Source organism: Phalacrocorax aristotelis, chromosome 7 (assembly GCF_949628215.1).
Source record: "Phalacrocorax aristotelis chromosome 7, bGulAri2.1, whole genome shotgun sequence".
NCBI classification, from domain to species: domain Eukaryota; kingdom Metazoa; phylum Chordata; class Aves; order Suliformes; family Phalacrocoracidae; genus Phalacrocorax; species Phalacrocorax aristotelis.
The window spans coordinates 8,843,377-8,860,280 of NC_134282.1; the positions used below are offsets into that span (position 1 = coordinate 8,843,377).

Here is a 16,904-nt window from a genome sequence, read left to right on the forward strand (position 1 = left end):
TGAAATTATCGTGGGTAGCTAATAGCAATCCTGTCCCCTCTAGCAGATCTTGTGGGCCCTGAGCTTTGTCTTTGAGATACTTCCTTATTTGCAGTCCATAGCGGTTTGGTGAGTTGCTGCTGGATTAATGATCAGACCACTCAGTTATTACACACGCTGGCTCATGAGAGAGGGGTTCCAATGCATTGCTGCGAATGTGTGGGACTCCGGGCCCTTCTAGGCTGGGAGAGCATGAATAGAAACCAGCAGAACGTGCCCAGACGGAAGGGAGCTCAGACGGACTTCTGAGGAGAGGAGGTCCTTGCTCCAGACAAGGCCTGCGCCGGCCGCATCTCCTTCTCCACACAGAGGCCTGTGGAGGCGGCGACACCGCCGCGGCACCGGCAGGAAAAGGCGCCGGATCCCCACAGGGCCGCCCCCCCTCCCAGCCCCGTCCTGCCCGCCGGGGTGATACCCACAGGGCCAGCCCAACCCCGCGGCTGAGGGGGGAGGCTGCCGCCAGGCCCCGCACCGTGCCAGGGGACAGCGCTGTGCCCGGTGGGACACCCGCGGACACGGGCGGGTAAGCCGACGGCACCCCACTCCCCCACACAAAATGGCGGACGGGGGCCGGGATGGGGGCTCTGCCACTCAGGCCGAGAGAGCCAATCAGATTCCCAAGCTGTCTGCCGGGGCGGGATTTTCCTTTCAGTTCGGGTGCAGTTACGACCGCGGGGACGTAGTCCCGGCCCGGGCGTGCGGCCGCGGAGGGATACGGCCAGCGGGGAGGTGAGGGTGCGGTCGTTCCGAGAAGTGATGCAAGCGGAGGGAATTTCCCGGTCGCGGCGTCGCGGGGCCGTTGCGACAGCCGGGCGGGCTGAGGGGGTGATGGCGGCGCAGGGAGGCACCGCCCTCACCCAAAGCCGGGGCCGCTTCGCCCTTCTCCTCAGTTAGGGCACCCTGCTGCTGCCCCGCCGAGCGGCCCGGCCCCAAGAGGGGCCGCTTCCAGCCACTCGCTCAGGAGCGGGGACAGCCGGTGCCGTGGCAGGGTGGGGGCGGCTTCTGCCAGAACAGCACGCCGATGGCTTCTCTTCCAAATAAAAAACGGGGACGGAGCGGGTGGCTGACCACGATGAAATCCTGGCGCTGTGTTTATGCGGTTTGCATGGTTGTAACCAAGTGGTTCATGTTTCGTAAGAATAGTCTTTTTCAAGCAGCGCGTAAGATTGCAATGGAAACCTCTCAGTAGCAACATCCTAACCCACTGAAACGGCTGTTTCCAGCGCTCAGACAGTCTTACTGGAAATAAACACATCGTATGAGGCACGCCTCGTCATCAGAATCAGCAGAGCTACCATGCAGCCTTTCATGGCGTAACTGAGAAGTCGTAGCCTGCAAAAATAATGAGTTCTAGCAAGTAAAAGAATAGCGAGCATAGATCACGGCCTGCGTAGCCCCGAGTTTGGCATGGCGGGATGGGCCGGTTACGCCCTGAGCAGCCCAGGGAGGGGAGAGGCTCTAGAACTGGCTCCGCCAGCGGTTACCTTGGGTGGTGTGTGTGGTGGGGCCGGGGGTCCCAACGGCCTCGGGTGACGTGGGGCAGACACGGGGCAACACGGTGGATGGGGGGGCTGCGGCAGCTGCTCGGCGTGGGACTGTTCCCCCGACAATGCGCATTTACGTACAATGGCTTCAACTGGTCTAGCTGCTTTAACCTTTTTGTTTCCATTAATAAATGAAGCGGAAGGTAACTTTTTGCTGGAGTATGCTTCCAGCCTGGGAATGCGCAGCCCAACTTCTGTCAGTATTGCGCCACAGCCACCCTGTTTACTTTCCTACTGGATTTTATGGATTTTTTTTCTCTCTCTGTTACATACTCCAAGTGCACGAAGTCCTGTGGCACCTCCAGGCTGAGCTCACACCCAGGGCACCGACCAGTTAACTTACATGGTCTTTAAAAGGCAGTTTAACCGTTATAATTTCCTTTTCCTCCACTTCTGTGAAGCGTACAGTGGTTTTTGCTGTTTAAAACCTTTTGCAGTGGAAAGTGGTGTTAAAAAAAAAAAAAAAAGAGTAACGCCAGCCTCCCTGCTCCGTCCCAGGCGCAGTGAGGCCTCGGGCAGCTGTGGTGCGAGCGGTTTCCGCCCCACGGGAGGGAACGCACGCCTGCAGGGGCCCACGCGTGTCCTCATTTCCTTCCTCCCCAGCCAAAGGGGATCTTCAGGCGGGGGACGGCTCGCCTGGGCGAGGCCCCCTCCCAGGGACGGGCGGACAGCCGGGGCCGCCTCATCTTCCTGCCGAGGGCCCCGGCGACCGGTACGGGGCGGGTTCAGCCTCCCCGCCGCTGCCGTTTAACAGAGAGAAGCACCGACCGGTCCCGCTCCCCGCAGCGGCAGCGGGTTCCCACGGCGCGCGGGGCGGGGCCGGCGGACTTTTTTTTCCCGTGGTGCCGCGCGCAGGCGCCGCGGTGTGCTGCGTCACGGCGCCGGGCCGCGTTAGTCTGTGCGTGGCCGGCTGCGGGTGCGGACGTACTCCGCCATCATGGCCTCCTCATCCTCCTCCTCTGCCGCGCACCCGGCGCCCCCCCCCGCCGCCGCTGCCGCCGCCGCTTCCGCCCCGCCGGCTCCCGCCGCCCCGGGTATCCTCATCGGCGACCGGCTCTACTCGGAGGTGTCGCTCACCATCGACCACTCGCTGATCCCCGAGGAGCGGCTCTCACCCACTCCCTCCATGCAGGACGGCCTGGACTTGCAGTGCGAGACCGACCTGCGCATCCTGGGCTGCGAGCTCATCCAGGCGGCCGGCATCCTCCTCCGCCTGCCGCAGGTGGGTGCGGGCACCGGCGCCTTCCCGGGCCGGGCCGGGCCGGGCGCCGCCATTGTGGCGCGGCGGGAAGGGCGTGTGAGGCGGCTGGGCGGGGGGGGGGGTGGGGTGGCGGCAGCGCCAGCTGGTGCCTGACACAAAATGGCGGCGGCGGCGGCTGGGCCCTGTAACTGACTCCCGGCTTCTTCCTCCTCCCTCCTTCTGCGGTCATAGGTGGCGATGGCGACGGGGCAGGTGCTGTTTCATCGGTTCTTCTATTCGAAGTCCTTCGTCAAGCACAGCTTCGAGGTGAGCGAGGCAAGGCCTGGCGGGGAAGCGGGGGGAGGGGGGGGGAAGAGGAGGACTGCACTGAGCGCTGTTCTGGGACACCAGTGAATGTGGCCAGCCACATGCTACAGAGGTGGCTCTCTTCGAGCCTTTAGGCCGCGGGGTACTTTTTTTTTTTTTTTTTTTTTAGTTGGTGTAGTATTAGTCTTACCGCGATTAAAAAACATTTTCTTATGGAAACGGGGCTTCCTTTCAGATTGTTGCTATGGCCTGCATCAATCTTGCATCCAAAATCGAAGAGGCGCCTCGTCGTATAAGGGACGTGATCAATGTGTTCCATCATTTGCGGCAGTTAAGAGCAAAAAGGTAAGATTAGCTTCGTTATGAACACAAGCATCTGTTGTCACTAATGTACACTGCAGTTTTCAATCCACAGTATTTTTCCAGGCTAAGTTCAACGACCTAAAATTGAGGAGAGAGTGTTCATTGGCTGCTATGTAGGCAGTACAGTCCAATGCTGACTTCTTCTACCGTTACTTTTGATTACTTGGTAGACCGGTTTTTGTTACATAGCTACAAGTCACGAGTATTGGTTCTAGCTTTAGGTTCGTGGTTGTAGTTTTAGGTCTGTTGCTAATTGATTTTTGATGTTTTGTAGTTCTTGAAAGGTAGTCTCAGGTATGAGTAGATAATTAGTGGATTTCTGTATATTTTCCAGACTTTTAACTGTTCAGTAGTGTTAATGCCTTCCTCTTGTTGGTATGTAGCTGTCCAAATGTGGTTATGGTGCCAATGAAATCAGTTAACTAAAGGTGAAAGCTGAATTTTTCCCAGTAATGATAGTATTACTTTTTAGAAAAAAATAATTGTAGAAAGCACCTGGAAAGTAGTATGGTTTGGCCTACAGCGTTTGCAGCTTTAATGATACCACTTCAACAGGGAATGTGTAATTGAGTCTTGGAAGCTGAAGGCATCTTTAATTGCAAAAAGTGAGACTTGTGTTTTTCATAGTAGAGTGTGCTTGTGAAGGTGGAGTGTAAGCTTACCCGATCTGTGTGCAGATCTGGATAACTGTCTGCTCTCAGTTGTGAGTGCCTAATAACTGCTTTATGGTGTGTAAAGCGATGTATGTTTTCATTTGTAAAGCAAATTGACTTGATTTGAAGGAACAAGGAATGGTTGAAGAGGAGTTTTCTAAGTTGTTATTAAATGCAAAATTTCTCTAAATCTGTCACGCAGCAGTATTGTAGTCTGTGAGATTGGAGACGTCAGCTGTGATGAAGTAGCTTTACTTTTAGTGGCCGATTGCTTAAAGTGTAAGGTAATCTACAGTGAAAAAAGGATTTTGCTTTCAGCTAGATTCTTAAATTCACACTTTCGTTTCTCTGCTCTGTATCACCAGATTACAGCAGGCATTTAAACCTTAGTGTTGTGTAACCTTTTTTGAGAACTAGAGTAGAAATCCCTTAGGGGGAACCAGCTATTTCTTGGTGTATTTATCCTGGTTATGCTTCTGTTGCATCTAAAACTCCTGCTTTTACTGCCTTGTGTTCATGCTTTCCTAGTTAGTTTTAGATAAAAAGAGTTCGGTGTTATATTTTAGAATGTAGCTTTGTTTGTTTTGGGTTTTCTGCGTTTTTCTTAAAGTTATCCCCGATGCCTGGAGAGAGTTTTGTGAAGTTATGCCAAATGTGAATTTGGTGGTATTGTTTCTTATTACAGTTATGATAAGGGAGCCTGGTTATTGGAATTGCTGAAGCTGGTTCAGTGATTCTTAACGTTTTGGCCTTGGTCCAGACAGTGAAGGTTAATTAATCACATGCAATGCTCTTCTTTGCAATGAGAATATAAATTAGCTGTTTCTTTGTGCTGTGCGAAGGATCAGAGAAACTGAACTTAACCTGTGAACTTAAATCTTTCCAGCTAGCCTGTTCCAAATCAGAATGTCACTTGTGCATGTTACATGGTGTCTAAAATGCATCATGTCAAGAGAAGTTGTGCACTTCTACCCATTATTTTCTGGAGAAATGGGTACTGTTGCTCTGAGATTCTGAGTGAATCTGCATGAAATTAATCTTTAAAATGCTGAAGTCTGACATTCAGGCTTGCCTTTTTTCTTTTTTTTCTTTTTTTAACAAGCAGGATGTAAACATTTTTCTGTACTTTTTACAAGATTACAATTACATAATCTGTACATGTTATTAACTTCAACTCTTTTTTCCCTTGCAACCGACTATACAGCGACCAGCTACATTTACCAAAGCCTGGGTGATGTGGAGTGGTACATAAAGATGAAGCTGTCGTCATGGCAACAGTGAGTGAAGTATCGAAAATCCCCAAGGAGAAGCCAGTGCTCTGAGAATAGGTCACTGGAATCGGGGGACTAACAGGTTGGCCGCTGGTGAACCATTTGGAAGAACTCCTGTATCTTGTTATAAGCTTTTTTCTTTGCTGTCCAGGTTTTTAGAATACTAGCTTAATCTTTTCTTTTTTTATCTGAAGCTAACACTTAGGCCATAGTTAGTTTCTCACACACAACCCAGAACTGAAACAAGCAGTTAGGCTGCTGTACTTTCTTTTCACCTCTAGTCTAGTATTTCTGTTTACTGTAGCTCTTAACCTGCACATGAAGTTTGAGTAGTTTGAGTAGGCTTTCTGTCTTTCTGAAACAGTTTTGGGTTCTTAGTTCCACTTTCTGGCTCTGTATAATTGCAGTTTGAATTCATAGTAAACCATGCCTTCACAAGGATACGGAATTCTAAATTTGTAAAGCTATTTATATAAATTGCTATGTAAGCGGTCCCTTATATGTACCTGTTTGCAGAACTGGGAATTGCATTGGAATTGTGTTTTTGTAAGACCTGTAGTCAACTGAGTTACTGCTAGGTGATATTTCTAATACTGAGAAGTAAGAAAAAGCTGGAAAAGTGTTTTGGGCAAGCGTATTTTCTTTTGGATCTCTCATGAGCCTATGTCACGTAGTACTGCATGTAAAAATGTTTGTGTGCATGGAGAAAAGCTCGTATTATGAAAATACTGCTTTTGAAAAATATTGTCTGCCAAAACATCTGTGTTCTGAGTGAAGTGCAACTATTGTTTAACATGTAGAATGTAGTCTGAAGTTTATTTTATTTATTTTTAAATGTGCCTGAAAGCTGCAGAAAGTCCCTGTGAGACTGGAACCAAATGTGACTCCTGTCATTATGTAATCTCACAAATGTTGGTTTGAGATGCTCGGTCAGCTGTTCTTTACCTCTGTTGCAGCAAACAGGTTCATGCAATTGCACTGGAAGTGGCCTGTGTTAATAATACACACTACTTAGTGTTCTTCAAACCGTTCTATAAATCTGTGGTGCTTGTATTTACAACGTTGGAGACGAATATAGAACTCGCTTTCTTCTCTTAATTGACTGGCATAAGAGAGATCTGGTCTTTGAAATGAGATGCTGATGTTATGCTGTACTTGTCAGAAGTACTTTCTGCCTTACGAACAAAACTACATGCAGGGTACTTTTCCTCCAAGGTACTGGACATTCCAAAGACATCAAATTTTAATATTACATCAAATGAAGCTGTAGCTGTGTTGAGAACTTGGGCTTCATTTGTCAGAGGGATTTAAAAAAAAAAAGAGGATATGTGTAATTTATTTATGGTTACAAATACATTGCAGTGTGTGCTAATCTTTTGGATTGTTACGCAGTTTCTAAATCCCGGCAAAGTTTTGCGACTAAGTGTTGGATTGACTTACCGGAATGGGCACTGTGCGCTCTCTGTTCTTAAGCCTAAAGTCTTGCCTGGAGCTCTAGTGCTGATTTGTGAGAGCAGATTCAAAGTACGAACTTGTAATGCTGCTTGGCTATATAGGGCTGGAAGCTTATGTTTTATATATAGGCTTATAAATTATCTTTCTCTGGTTTGTTACTTGGACGTAAAATGATTACTTCTTGGACTGAGAACTAAGCGCTGCAAATGCAGTAGCAAAGTTTCTCTTTTTTTTCTTAGTAGGAAAGTTAAGAAGTTTTCCAAGGGAAATCTCTGTGAAGTTTCCAACTTCTAAATAATTACGTTTACCAACACTTCGGAGTTTATGGCAAAAGTAATAAATGGGTAAATCTTATTACTGGCAAAAGTCAGGCTCCCCGCTGTATAAGGTGCAGTAAAGTCTGCAGATTTTTCGCCTAAGTGGATAAAAGGCTGCATTTATTTTTCTATTTCTGGAAATACTGTCTGGATAAACTGATGTTTTTCATGGCTTCCTTAGACCTGTAGATCTCTAGAGCTTGCGTGTCATAAGTGACAAGAGTAACGTGGGACAACAGAGTAAAGAACACTTTCGAGTTTCTTAATTCTTGGCTTCTTATTGCTTTGCTGTTGGAACATGTACAACCAAAATATGAACTGTTTGTGCTGATCCTGTGGCCCTGTAGAAGGACAGTGAAATGTAAAATACAGTAAGGCCCACAGTCTTTCCTGTTGCACTTCTAGCTACCTTATTGTATTTTCATAATACTGACTTTCTTACGTAGCTTTCGGAGAATGCAAAGACATGTGGAAGATAGTAATTCTATGGCAGGTTGTTGGATGATCCCATGCAGTCATGCTGTCCCGCTGTTGATTTTTTTTTTTTTTAATTAGACTGGAAGTCGTAGCTGCCCTAATGGTTTCATCTAAGATTTGTCACCTCTGAGACACGTATTACTAACAAGATAAGCTAAGCCTGGACATCTAAACTCTGAATGATGCCTTGTAGATCCTGTTAATGCCAGTGATGTCTAGATAAAATTGTGTAAAGCAATATTGGAAGAAATGTTGTTATAAACCCCACTGTAGTTAGTTGAAATCAATGGGCAGTGAATCAGTTTCACTGATTTGAAGAACTTCAGCCTGGGTCATCCAGTTTCCCACTCCAGAGCATTGTGTTCAGGCAGCCTTTGTAGTGTTTGTGTGTTCACATAAAATTGTAGCCTCTCTACTTAAGTAGTTAACTTCAAGAAGCTTCAAAAGCTTTTCTTTTCTAGTTAATGTTTGGGGTGGGAAAAATACAACCCAAACGTATTCTGACTGGGTTATAGTTAGGGTAGCTGAAATCACAGACTTTGTAAACCTGCCCTGAAGAGTGAGAGTAAGCTTTAACTAGAGGAGTTAGTTTTACCTAACATGGAAAACCTGTGGGTTTTTTTTAGGAGGCAGAAGTAGTAAGGCTCATACTTGAATTGTAGGTTCTTCCTGGCACCGAGAAGCTGCAGTAGTTGATTTCAAAAGTCCTGGGAGCTGCTTCTCAGCCCTGGGAAGAGCACGGGAGCTCATGCTTCAAGTGCATGATTATAAAACACAGTGCTTTTATTAGTGAAGTGGATGGATGGCTGTTGTATCCTTTGACCAATGGTAATACGCATCCTTCCAGGTGACTGCAGAAGTCTTAGCATAAAACGTGGATTACTGAAGTTGGGAAGCCCTTCAGTTAGTCTTGTAATGTAATGACCCTTTTCTTCCTGGGGTAGGAACGTAAGGGGTTTGAGTGTTTTTGGTCTGGGTTTTTTTTTTTTGTTGGTTTGTGGGTTTTTTGGTTGGTTGGTTGTTTTTTGGTGTGTGGTGTGTTTTTTTAACTCTGTGACCTATCAGGGAAGTGGGATCCATGTGTGGAACTTGTACAGAATCAAAGACAAGTTAGAAGTGAAATACTTTGATAAAACCAAAGCTGTATTTTGAATCCACTTTGCATTACTTTTTCTTTTGAAGGAAATGTAAAATAAATTTGTCACCAGTGCCTGGGCTGTACTAGGTTTATTATGTAAACAGACTGTGGTTTATTAGAGTGTAACTAGTTGCAAACCCATTCTTCTGTGTTGGAAAGCATGTGGAATATATGAGGCATACTACAAACAGGGAAAAAGCTGGTCTATCTTTAGGAGGAAGTGGATTAAAATAAACGATGTGGAATACTGAAAGGTCAAGTCTAAGCACAGACAAAGGAAAGAATACAAAATGAAGTATAATGCTTGTGCATAAAGCTTACAGCAAGTTATTTGAGTTAAAAATACTTCAGAGAGTTCAGGTGTTGGATTTGAAAGGAATTAGAACTTGATAGCGCTGGAGTTAGGAATCTTTGTGAAATGAGCTCTTGTTTTGCAAATAGCAGAGTTGACATATCCACTGATTAGTGGGTGCAGTGTTCAGAATTGCAGGCAGATCTGTCACAATTTCAGAGGTTAAATTCTTTGGTTTAGTAGGCTTTTTGTGTATCACAGTAGCAGGGCTGTCTTGTTCTCTGAAGATCTGAATAATCTTGTCTTCCAGTGGATTGGAAACTGCAATTTATAAAGCACAAGCTTGCTAATTCAATATCAGTAAAAAAACCTGTTCTAGCTGACTTCTGCTTTGAAGTCCTACCTAGCAAGGGTAGTTATATCACACTCCTTCCCCCACCTCTGTCATGAAGTGTTGTAAAGGTTCTTTAAGATCTTCACTGTAAAGCTGACTTTTCATTCCAGCAGCTGGGCCAGTGTAGTTTGCATACACAGTAGCTAAGGATAACTTTTTTATCTTGGCCATCTAATCTGTAGCTAGTCAAAAGCAGAAACTAAACTAGTCTATCTAAACTTGGACAGCACAAGATTAATGCTTAAACTTGCTTGCAGGAGTTGAAAACCGGTTTCTGTTGCCATTAGTTGGTTGGAAGGGAAAACAGAGATGCCGCTCTTTTTGGATATGCAAAACAGTTTTGATTTTATTTCTTGCAAACTATAGGACTCCAAGCCCCCTGATACTTGATCAGAACTACATAAGCACCAAAAATCAAGTAATCAAAGCAGAAAGGAGGGTACTGAAGGAGTTGGGATTTTGTGTTCATGTCAAGCATCCACATAAGGTGAGTTATAAGAAATAATATAATTGTAAATATTATTCCACCTCGATGGCATCGTTGTGAGCTGTGCGACAAGAAATGCAGGTGTAAAAATGACCCAGTTTCTTCTCTTTGTTCCTTAGTAGTTATCATGAATGCTTTTGCCAGAGTGCTTGGGCAAATAGTCATGCTGACTTCGGTAGAAGTTGCTTCCTTGTGAAATGTTAAGGGTGGCTGGTTTTGAAAATCACAGAAAAGTAGTAAAATAAAGCATTGTCTGAATGTGATTGGATGACGTGAGCTTACAGTGTGTGCTTAGAAAAGGAGGAGAGACCATTGTTTCGGAATACTGTTTGGCTATACGTAGATACTTCCTTACTGTTGCTTAATGTGTTAAAACTGAGTGGTGTTTTTTTTTCCCCCCTTATTCCTCAGATCATTGTTATGTATTTGCAAGTCTTAGAATGTGAACGTAATCAAACCCTGGTACAGACAGCCTGGTAAGTTGTTATTTTCCATTATTTTCCTGAGCCAGGAAAATAGTAGCAGAAATAACAAGCCTGACGATCCATATGCAAAGCAATGAGATGTAAGTTATTATACAAATATATACTTTTAAAACATTTTAGTGCTTGTTTCTGCTTACTATTTTCACGGCTTGATTCCACTATCGTAATGGAGAACTCAATTTAACTTTGTTCTTTTTTCTACTCTTTAATTAAAGGGTAGTCCATGATGGTAAGTCATAGAGCTCTGCCCTCTGCACCTCAGCCCATGACCTGGGGATGGCCTGTTTGGCTGCCCTTCTCTCCAGCCAACCCAGTGCAAGCTCTCATCCGAGATTCACTGAAGTGGTCCATATCCATCGGGCAGCATCTTCTAGTTCTGTCTGGGTGTCGAAAGGATTTGTATATTTGCTTTTAGAAGTAAATGTTAAAAATGTTTCTAAATGTATTTGTTGCCTAGCTACTGTATACTGTAGTGTATTTAAAGGACACATGGGGTAGACTTTCTGCCAGCATTTTAGTTGATTTATCATTTGGCTAAACTTCAGGGTTTTTCTTTTTTAAAAAAGAAAATTACAGTGCATGCAGCATGTTCACTTAGAAGCCATATTGGGCATGGTTTTCTGTAGAGTCAATACTTACTGACTGCTGTTTATTTCTTTCCTGTAGCTCAGTAACTTAGAAATCGATGGAGGTCTCTGCTGTTTAAATGTATCTCTTGGCATGTATTGCTTGGCAGTGCCACCATGGTGGAAGAACGGTAGCTTAGTGAAGTGGGAGGCCCATTACTAACTTGCAGGTCTTTTTCCAACACTCAGTGAGCAAAATGGATGCCTCTCTCTGGATGAAGTTCATGTGACTCAAGGCACACATAGGATTTAAATGCAATGTTTTATGAACTTTATAGGTTGCATCTAGCCTCTGGAAAATGGTAGGTTAAATCTATACCATGCTTTCATGCTTGCATTTGCGTTTTAAGCATATTGATTTTTAAATACAAGAATGTTGGTGTTTAAAGCAAACAGCTGGATGACTAAAAAGTACTTGTTAGATTGTTAACTCAGTGGACACTTCATGGTATAACTTAACATATACCTACCTAGGAAGTAGCCATTACATACTTTTACTTGCATTGGGGTTTCAAAGCAGTGGCAATGGTGCAAACTTTGTTACAAAAGTAACAAATGTAAACATCGAATACAATAATTTGAAAGAAAGCAAGTGTTTAATATAATGACAGAAAAAATAATAAAGTCAATTGAGTCTCCAGTATTGTTATCCTCTAAATAGATAGGTGTAAACCTGAGATCCAGCCATTCATAAATATTGTTGTTTCGGTTTTTTTCAGGAATTACATGAATGACAGCCTTCGAACGAATGTGTTTGTTCGCTTTCAGCCAGAGACTATAGCATGTGCTTGTATTTATCTTGCTGCTAGAGCTCTGCAGGTGAGTATTCAACTGTCTTTAGTTCGCATTGCCTTTTATTGCTAGTAATTTGGTTTCAAGAAAATTAAAATACTTAAAACAAAAGCCTGGTCTGTAAGCTCTATTTAAGCTTTCCATTGTGTTAATTTCAGATTCCGCTACCTACCCGTCCTCACTGGTTCTTGCTCTTTGGCACCACGGAAGAGGAGATTCAGGAGATATGCTTAACAACTCTTAAGCTCTACACCAGAAAGAAGGTAGCTGTGAGATGTTTGGTTTTCCTGTTCGATTAAGCTTGAGCTGTCTAACGGTTGTCTTAAGTGTGTTTGGAAACACCTGTGTTCATATCTACTAAGTGGAAAGGCTTTGCTGTGTGGCTTCTCTGAGCGGAGTGTGAGAGCAAATTATGGGCATTAGTCATGTTACTGGACTAAAAGATTAAATTACTGGATTAAAAGATAATTGACTCATTTTTCAGAAATGGGATGAAAATGTGAATTGCATTAGTTCAGCTTCTTACCACAACGTTACTTTAACAGCCCAATTATGAATTCCTGGATAAAGAAGTAGAAAAGAGGAAAATGGCACTACAGGAAGCTAAACTGAAGGCAAAAGGTTTAAATCCAGATGGAACTCCAGCACTCTCAACACTGGGTGGCTTTTCTCCTGCATCCAAACCATGTAAGTTTGTTTTCTGAAAGAAATACTATTTGATGAGTCTTCTAAATCCATGCCCCAAAGTGTTAAAAAAACCAGAGGTTTGCTTCTTGAGCTGTTAGACAATTTAGACTTTCTCACAGAACTAAGAAGCAAGACAAATCTTTCTTTAAAACACAAAATTTAAAACCAGTTTAAATACCTTGAAATAGCAGATTAGAGGGAAGCGGGATGCTTTACTCTGTACCTCCATAGACAGGAGAGTGATATATTAATAATATGCACCCTTGAGATAATTCTGTTTTGAAAATGTTTAGACACGGGCGTTTGCTGTATGTTATTGTGAGACTCTGGATTTACTCTGTTGGGGAGGGTTGTCACAATAGCTTTCATGGTTCCTTTTGCAGCAGGTATCTTAAAATTGCTTTCTCTGCTTTTCTTTAATGCACTTGCCAACTGTCCAAGTGCAGTGAAGGATGACAGCTTGTGGTCAGGAAATGGAGAAGGGAAGGTCGCAGTGCTGTCTTGGCATTAGAGTGAATAAATTGCTGTAATGAGTATCTTGAACCAGCCAATAAATCTATCTGAACTCTAATGAAACAAAGAACAGGCAGTTTTGTCTTGGTGCTTTTACCTGTTAATGCTGCTATTGATCTGTAAACTGCCAACAGATCGTGAGCGTTGGTCTGGTGATGGTGGGTAAAGCAGAAGGCACAGGCCCGGGTTTGTTACATGGCCTCTTCAGGAACATATGAACCTCTTTGGAGAAAGCAGTATTTGTAGCAGTTACTACTTAAGAACAACACACCTGAGTTTCCAGAGGTCTTTGAGCTGGCAAGTGTAAATTTCTCACTAAGCAATTAAAGGTTTTTTCTTATTTCTGTGAAGTGGGAGCCTAGGTTAGAAGCGTTTGAGTGAAAGCAGGACCTCTGGTGGGGTTTTGGAAGACTTTTTGGAAGCTGACAAACTGAGGGAAAGCTTTTGCCTTTCTCTGTATGTTAAACCTCTGAATCCTATCGGGTTAGGAAGCTGCGCTATAAGTCATAATGCAGTAACTCTGCCTTACCGTCAGCAGGCCAGATACTGTGCCAGAACGCCGCGTTTGTAGCCCTCCCAAGAAAAGGCGAATCTATCTCTGGGCTGTATCAGCTGCCTGTAGAGACAGATGGACTTCTAAATGGAGGTTTTTTGTTATTCAGTGTATTTGTACCACAAATAAAAAACCAAAGTCTGCAACTTTGCTGTTCAGTCCTAATTCTTTCTATAGTATTGGAAATTAACTGTCAAGGTATCTTAACAATTGAAGTTCTGTATTTGTGGGCCATAAGGGCAGCTTTTATTTTGTACCACTTGGGCCCTGGTGGGTGAAATCTCAGATGAGCCTGGCTTAGTGCTCTTCTCCCCCCTGCAGGCAGTTGGCTTGAAACTATGATGGCGTCTCCCCACGGGCATCTCACTCGAGTGTCCTCTTCTAGGAGTGCACTATAAATGGAAAGATGGAATGAAATAATAGCTATTGAATTCATATTCACGTTCTGTGCAATGCTGGTAAAGGTGTATAAAGGATACAGTATGTTTATTACACAATCTATGAATAAAATATCTAATTTTGATTTAATTCTTAGCTTCCCCGAGAGAAGTAAAAACTGAAGAGAAGAGTCCAGTATCTCTGAATACCAAAACCATTAAAAAAGAGCCAGAAGAGAGGCCGCAAGCCTCAAAGAGCCCTTACAATGGGTAGGTAAAAATATCTTCCTGGTGGAGAGAAGACTTCTGCAAAAATGGTAAACTGTTTTTCAACAGAAGTGCAGTGAACTACTTTTGAGCTGCTTCATGGAAGTAACGAATACCTCAGAAGGTTTAACTCTTATTTTTTTCCTTTTTCCCCAAGCATGAGAAAAGAAAGCAAGAGAAGTAGAAGCAGCAGAAGCGCTACTCGGTCTAGGTCAAGAACAAAGTCACGCTCTCGATCCCACACGCCAAGGCGGCAGTGAGTAGTGGATTTTTGGTTGGTTGGTGGGGGCTTACAGGGAAGGGGCGGGGTTTTTCAGGGCAGGGTTTTTTTGTCGTAACTACTTCTCTGGGATAGTTCAGCAGGGTTTTTCATTTCTAAGAACAAGGTCACTCCAAGAAGCTCATAGATGCTTAGCACAGGCTTCTAACTGCTGGCCAGCGGAAGTTTGAGGCTTGGGTCTGGCTTCAGGCTTTTGGTTCTTGATGTGAAGCAGTTCTGTTGGTAACTGCCGCTAATAGTTCAAGCTGTAAGAGCTTTGCTGTAAAATAGGAATGTAAGACTACCCTAGCTGCACATGTATACGATGGGTCTGCAATGAAGTGAGTGTAAAGTGGTCTTGCCGTGTTTGATGACCTTCACAAGGAATCCATTAGAAATGCAAGCAGTCTCTTGGAACTCCGTCTGCTTTGAAGTGGTGGGAAGTGCCACAGGAGGCAGTTCGTGTGTCGCAGCTTCTTCCCAACGTGTGGGAGAGCGCATCTTCTGTTGGTGTTGCGTGATGGACTGTCTGGCTGTGCAGTACTCTTGCTCTTCTGTGACCGGGGAAGGGGGGGAGCTGTGCAGGGTGATGCAGTGAGAGCTGCTGGCACGATATATATATACACACGCACACATACATATATATATATTTTTAAAGAATCTTCAGACTGACATCCAAGTTAGAAACTGCCAACTTAGATCTCAATGAAGTGTTCCCCCAAGTATTGTTGAATGCCAAATCATTGAAGGAAAAAAGGCAATAACCAATTTGCAATCTGATGTTGAGGGTAAGATTCCTGAGAAAGCGGAATAATTAGGGAAGGTGCTGCTTTCTGGGTTTGGGTTTGGCTTCTTGTTTTTAAAGGAACTCAACCAAAAAGCATGTTCTGGGACAGTCACTGTCATTCATCAGTTCCCCCTGTGGGAGAAATAGTCTCTGATTTCTTCCAGTAATTTGGAAGTTCCGAAGCATTGAATTTTTTAATTTTATTTTCTTCCATGTGGAAGATGTGTGTTAACTTTTTTAACACTTTCTTTTTTTGTAAGCTACAATAGCAGGCGGAGCCTGTCCGGGACATACAGCTCGAGATCAAGAAGCAGGTCCCGCAGCCACAGCGGCAGCCCTCGCCGACACCACAACCACGGCTCGCCGCACCTGAAGACCAAGCATAGCAGGGAGGAGTTGAAGAGCGCAAATAGACATGGTCACAAGAGGAAAAAATCGCGTTCGCGTTCACAGAGCAAATCCAGGGATCATTCCGATGCTGCCAAGAAGCACCGGCACGAGCGGGGACACCACAGAGACAGGCGCGAGAGGTCCCGCTCCTTCGAGAGGTCTCACAAAGGCAAACACCACGGCAGCGGCCGGTCGGGACACGGCAGGCACAGGCGCTGAGGTTCGCACCTGCACTGGCTGCTAGTTAAGCCTGTATATAATACGGTAAACGGACTCTTTATTTGAGAACAAAGGAACCGATTAGGATTTGATTAATTTAAACCCAGTATCTGATTTTTTTCTAAAACATGTAGATTTTTTTTCTTTCGGGAAAGAAACTGTTACCAACTTTTGCACATAATACCTTAGCAGTATCAGATTGATGGAAGACAGCGATCAGGTTAAATTATATGTATTAGAGTTGTGTATTGTTTATCGATATGAGAACTGGAGAATGGATTTCTGTAAAGAAGCAAAATGTACCTTATTTTTATACAAGTCAATTGCAGACACTTATATTTAAGTATAGTTATTTGTTTAAACGATGGTGGCTACTTTCTTACACTGGTTTTAGTCTGCATGTGTTAAAAGATTTTTACAGGAAATAAAATATAAAGCGTTTTTTTTTTACTGCCTGTTGGATGGCAAATATTTTGAAACTAAACTTCATTTTCTTAAAAGCTGTCACTTGGACCATTGCATATTAACGGGGCATGTGGGATGTCGATGGAAGACTTGGAAAGTGTTAGAAATCAGTGTCCTCCGTCGCAGAGGTAGCTGGGAGGCCAGGTCCGCTTCTGGAGTGCCTGTGGTGGTTGGAGTAAATGAGCAGGGACCTCTGAAGCCCGGGGGAGCAGCTGATGTGAGGGGGGAGCTGGAAGGAGCTGCCCTCAGCAGGCTGGGGCTGGGCTGCTTGTGTCCCAGCTCTCAAGGGGTGGTCCGGATTTTGCTCCTGCCCCTCCTACAGCGGCATCTGGTAGAAGCCAATGAGGGATCAAGTTTGGGGATTTTTATTTCCCTTCCTCCGTTCCTGGTGGCGGGATGATGGCAGTAGAAGGGTCCTGCTGCGAGTGTAATGCTTACAAAGCTTTTCACTGAGCTCCCCGGGGCACATCTGCCAGCAGAGCCTTCCCCCCGTGCCTGGTGTGCTGCTGCACTTGGTTTAAGGGTCGCACTGACTCCGTTGGGGAAA

General features: G+C 44.6%; 1 protein-coding gene across 5 annotated transcripts; it reads left to right on the forward strand.

The window, feature by feature from the left end:
- Positions 1-2,407: 2,407 nt before the first annotated feature.
- On the forward strand, positions 2,408-16,340 carry CCNL1 (cyclin L1). 5 transcript variants are annotated; one of them, XR_012661492.1, is made up of 12 exons: positions 2,410-2,805; positions 3,016-3,090; positions 3,326-3,435; positions 9,817-9,937; positions 10,349-10,413; positions 10,638-10,839; positions 11,768-11,867; positions 11,999-12,103; positions 12,386-12,527; positions 14,129-14,240; positions 14,395-14,493; positions 15,544-16,340. XR_012661492.1 is itself a non-coding variant. In XM_075098605.1 (11 exons), the coding sequence occupies exons 1-11, from the start codon at positions 2,521-2,523 to the stop codon at positions 15,890-15,892; spliced, it is 1,563 nt and encodes a 520-aa protein (XP_074954706.1). In that variant the 5' UTR covers positions 2,434-2,520; the 3' UTR covers positions 15,893-16,340. The 5 variants fall into 5 exon arrangements, 4 of the variants coding, with proteins under 4 accessions (XP_074954709.1, XP_074954708.1, XP_074954707.1 ...); XM_075098605.1 differs by lacking the exon at positions 10,638-10,839 and having other exon boundaries at positions 2,434-2,805; XM_075098606.1 differs by lacking the exons at positions 10,638-10,839; positions 14,129-14,240; positions 14,395-14,493; positions 15,544-16,340 and adding an exon at positions 13,175-13,350 and having other exon boundaries at positions 2,418-2,805.
- The last annotated feature ends 564 nt before the right edge of the window (positions 16,341-16,904 follow it).

Bases quoted from the DNA above. Each gene is read 5' to 3' on its own strand.
- CCNL1 (XM_075098605.1), top strand. From the start codon at position 2,521: ATGGCCTCCTCATCCTCCTCCTCTGCCGCGCACCCGGCGCCCCCCCCC. The intron at 10,414-11,767 runs GTAAGTTGTTAT...GGTTTTTTTCAG, and splicing joins ACCCTGGTACAGACAGCCTG to GAATTACATGAATGACAGCC. The intron at 11,868-11,998 runs GTGAGTATTCAA...TGTTAATTTCAG, and splicing joins TTGCTGCTAGAGCTCTGCAG to ATTCCGCTACCTACCCGTCC.